The sequence below is a fragment of the Cucumis melo genome, chromosome 7 (genome assembly GCF_025177605.1).
Source record: "Cucumis melo cultivar AY chromosome 7, USDA_Cmelo_AY_1.0, whole genome shotgun sequence".
In the NCBI taxonomy this organism is placed as follows: domain Eukaryota; kingdom Viridiplantae; phylum Streptophyta; class Magnoliopsida; order Cucurbitales; family Cucurbitaceae; genus Cucumis; species Cucumis melo.
In genome coordinates, this window is record NC_066863.1 from 24,963,679 (window position 1) to 24,968,617 (window position 4,939).

Consider the following 4,939-nt stretch of genomic DNA (forward strand, 5'->3'; position numbering starts at 1 on the left):
TGATCATGGGATGATTTTGAATCCCACACAAAATGTAAATATTAATTAAGTACATAGATGATAGTTTTCATACATAATCATTAATTTTTTTCCCTTAATTAATTTTAGTATATATCTTAGTTTGTTCAAATCAATTAATGGCAACTATCAGTTGTTCCTCCCAATAATGATGAACTCTGGTTAGTATCTTCTGAACATTAACTAATTAATCATTGATCTTATCTTTTTTAATAAACAAACTAATTTTCAAATGTTTAATAATAATGTTTTTTAAATTAAAAACATATTAGGTGTAAAGATAACTTTGATTTACAAGAACACATGATAATTCATTCATTATCATATCAATAAAAAAAAAAAAACATCCTTTAGAGTACACAACGTAAAACACACTTGCATACAAACAAACAAAACAAAGTCAAAGTGAGATAGATCTTCACCGATCGGTAACTAAGATTCAATTTGATAACCATTTAATTCTTGATAAAAAGATTTTTTTTTCAAAAACAAAAATTTAGAAATAAAATGGTAAGCAAAATGGGTCCATAGGAAAATAATATGATTAACATATAACACAAGGATTTGGGTTTTCTTCGAGTATGATAGGATAATTTGGATAACAATATGGATAGGGAATCCAGCAGTCTATCGTTGGTGTTGGTGGTAGTTTTTCTTGTATTACTTCTGGAGGTCCAACTGTGAGAATCTCAGCAAACCAAAACTTTCTAAGCTTTTCAACTACTTCAACTGGGTCTACTTCTCCAATTACTGTCATCTTCCTCTCATTCATATCCATCATTATCGAATTTATCCCTACACGAACAAGAAATTACAACAAAGTTGATTTCAAACTTCTAACTTTTAAAAGAAGAATCAAATTGGGAAAGAACTAATCGTACCTGGGAGGGTGGAAACTGATTTCATAGCCTTCTGCTTGGCTTTTCCATCTTGTACATCCACTTTCAAGACTACTTTCTGCAACAAAAAAACAAATAAATAAAATGCTTTGTATAAATAGGGAAAGACAATTAAGGAGTTTAGGGTTTTTCTCCATATATATCTTCAATATAATAAAGCTATCATTTCAAATAGAGGCTTTAATTTTTTAGGGTTTGTGTGTGTGTGTGTGTGTGTGTGTGTGTGTGTGAAGATGATGAGCCAGAAAAGGATAATAATGAACATCTTTAAACATATGTATATATTGAAATAGCAATACTGTGTGTAGTTAATTACCACAATCATGTTGTGTTTAGGGTCTTGAGGAAGGAAGATATATGAATAATAAAATTAGGGCTTAGACTGCAAATTAAAGAGAGAAGAAGAATGGAAAAATAAAAATTAAAAAACCAATAATAGTTGAGAGAAGATCAGTTATTGCAAAAGATATATATGAAGGTGAATTTCTTTGGTACACATTTTTCAATATATAGAGGTTGTGTCTAAACCAAGTGGAATATATTATAAAAAAAAAAACTTCCTAATGATTTTCCTATATATTTAATGGACAAACTCACTTCCAATCTCCATATTCAAACCTCCACACCTCCACATGTTATTTTTCTTTATTGTCAATCTTAAATCATTATTGATTAAGCTTAAAAGCTTAAATTGACAGATGGATGAAAAATTGAATGTTTCCTAATTCTTTTTTATGTTTGCTAAATTTAGGCATTGCAAGATATATTGGAAGAATAATTAGGAAGATAAGAACACATAGAATATTTGGAAGTAGAGAGAAAATAATATTATGGTAAATATAAATAATTAAAAAGGATAATTATTTTAAAATACAACTGTCAGTTCGTATTTATATATATTTGTGTGGTCGTTTTTATTTAATTATATGATAGGAAGTTGTAAGTTGGGAGAGTCAAGTTGAGGAAAAAAAAGAATAGAAAAAGACCTTCAAAACCTAAAACAAAGACCTTGTTTTTGTTAATTAGTTAAGAAACAAAGGCTTAATAATTGGTCTCTCTATAACAATTAGATGTTAATTCCGTACATAGACCAAATAATTATTTAAATTAGTTCAAGAAAAGATTAATCATTGATTTACATTTTTTTGTTTTTTTTTTTTATTTATTTATAATTTTTTGGGTTGATACAACGAAAAGAAAAACATATGTTACCATATGATATTAGAAATGTTGATAAACTTTGAAATTTAGATTTAGGGTATGGTTCATGGTATTAGTCGTTCTTAGCTAATTATATATGTTGACAAAGAATTGGTTCGACTACCAATTTAATTACTTCTACATGGGGTTGAGAATGATGCACATTTCAAATTTAAACTTCAATGTATGGTCTAATTGCTACTCTCAAAAAGACTTGTTGCAAAAGTTTATAATTCTATAAAAGCTCGATCTGTTAATTTTGGAAAAACAAGGTGGATTACAAGATAGAATATTAAACTAAGATACTGACAATGTTGATAACACAGGGCAACGACAAGAATAATTAGCAAGATAAGAACACATAGAATTGTTATCATAATTCAGTGAAATTACGCGTACGTTTGGAAAGTTATACACTTGGGTAAAGGATAATTCATTTGTATGATAAGAGTTTCACCAAGTACATTAGATCAACACTTTAAGCTGGTGTTAATGAATATATAACATTACAATAGTGAGCAGATTAGGCTCTCCCCATAGCTTGGATGCTCTTGAGATGAGTCGGAGCAAATCAACCTTGATCTGATGTTTACACATGGACTACGGATGTTAAAAACAAACATGTAGAATATTTTCAATGACTTGTTGCTTTCACATTCACTGTCTCACAACAATTCTTTGAACACTTTCTCGAGAATATTACCCTCTGCAATCCACACAAACTGAATAGCAAAATGATGAAGTGCAATAACACAAATCTTTAGACCTAGCAAGACGCAAACCTCTCCATGAAAAGAAATTCCAAAATAGGCAACAACACCAATAAAGGAAAGGACACATATAGCATATATAACCCCAAAAAGGAAAAAGATCAAAGGCACCAGAATGAGGCATATTTTGAAGATTGAGACGACATAACACCAACACAAGCAATAAAAGAAAATATTTTGAGAGGCCAACACAACCAAAACAAAATTTGTAGGGTTCAACAAAGTTAGCACGTTTTTCAAGTTGTGTGAAATTTGAGGGAAAGAAGTTGCACAATTGTATTGATAAATTAAACTCCCAAATGATAAAAATTGAACACTTAATTTTATACTATTAATATAAATTTCTACAATTGAACTATAGTATATTTTAGGATCGGTATTTCCCATTTGACCTTAGAAATAGGAAATAAAGAAACTTCCAAAATTGAAACTTAGGTAGATTGTGAATAAATCTCCTTTAGGATGCAAGGTTGTATACTTGGGCCATTTTTCACAAGGCAAGAGACTTTGGGCCTTAGGCTCTAACTTCTCCACCTCCTTTCACTAACTATACTTTGGGCCTTAGAAGTGCCCCATTTAGGCCCATCACTTCAGCCAATAGAAAATGTCCAAATTTATATGAATTTTAAATAGTATTAACGTTGGGGTAAGGTTAATTTTCATAAATGTAACAAAATACCAAACGATTTATGGTCTTTGTAACAAAGCATATGAAGTTAGTCATTTTGTAAATATTCCAGATTTGTTCTTATATATTTCTTCTCCTCCTTGCTGCGATTTCTTTCATCTTTCTTATTTTCCTCTTCTTTTTTTCCGTTGCGTTTCTTTCCATCGACTTTCTTCTTTTCCTATTCTTTTTTTACGTCGTTTAATCTTTCATCATTTTTCTTATTTTTCTCTTCTTTATTTTATTTTTTGTTGTCATTTCTTTCCATCGTCTCTTCTTTTCATCTTCTTTTTTTACATCGTTTAAAGTTGGGTAACCAAATCTAAACGACCATATACAAAAAATAGCAAAATCTAAAAGACCGCGTATAAAATTTTTTGAAAAAAATCGTCAAATGTAAACGATTGTGTAAAAAAAAGTAAACGATCATGGTAAAAAAAATCATTGTGTAGACAAATCTAAACGATCATGTACCAAAAGAATTAAAAAAATCGTTTAGCAAAATCTAAACGATCGTATAAAAAAAATAAACGATAGTGTATCAAAAGAATTAAAAAAATCATTTAGCCAAATCCAAACGGAGTATCAAATTTAAAAAGAAAAATTGTTTAGATTTAGGTCCAAATCTAAACGATCGTGTACCAAATATATTACGCAAATATATTACGCGAGCATTGTTGATGACGTAGTTGATTGGGGCATTTTTTTGTATTTTCCACGATATGTCTATAGATTTTTTCCGTTTTCGAAATTGTTTTATATATTGTAGATATTTTGCCACTTTATTATATTTTTTAAAATAACCTTAAGACCTATTCTTTAAATTTATTTTGTCTAAAAATTAAAATTAGAAGAATACATCTTAAAACATTATTATCTTAGCTCCAATAATTAAAAAAGAAAAAGAAAACATTACTAATCTAAAAAGTTATAGAATTAAAGACTTAGGGTGTGTTTGGGCCTCGGGTTTAAGGGGAAAAGGAAAAAGAATTTGGACCAAACCTTGTTTGGCCCAAGTATTTTGTTCAAAGAGGATTAGGGTTATCCTAATCCCCTTTTAACCTATCTTCTCCTACTACCTTACCGGTTGTACGCCTCTCCTAACCCTACCATTTTTCGATCCGACGCCGTAGTTCTTCTCGCGATTTTTGTGCTGTTTTCCCCTCATTATCTCCCTTTTTTTCCTCTGATTACCTCCCTTTTACCGATCTCTTCTCTCTTCGTCTTGAAATTAATTTACATCTCCTTCGTCTTCTTTCGAATGAGATGTCTGTGTTCTTCGTGCTCCATTTTTTGCCCTACTCTACCCGAAACCCTTCTTAATCTCTCTGTTTCGTTGATTGGTTGCCACCAACGTGCGTGACCTCCGAAACGTTTCTCATCCT

At 30.2% G+C, this 4,939-nt stretch overlaps 1 protein-coding gene across 1 annotated transcript; it reads right to left on the reverse strand.

Moving 5' to 3' along the window:
- Positions 1–320: 320 nt before the first annotated feature.
- Positions 321–1,385, reverse strand: LOC103493144 (heavy metal-associated isoprenylated plant protein 39). The gene is made up of 3 exons (XM_008453787.3): positions 1,234–1,385; positions 900–975; positions 321–813 (listed from the first exon to the last, which is right to left on the reverse strand). Exons 1-3 carry the CDS (start codon positions 1,240–1,242, stop codon positions 563–565), a joined length of 336 nt encoding a protein of 111 aa, XP_008452009.1. The 5' UTR covers positions 1,243–1,385; the 3' UTR covers positions 321–562.
- Positions 1,386–4,939: the final 3,554 nt, after the last annotated feature.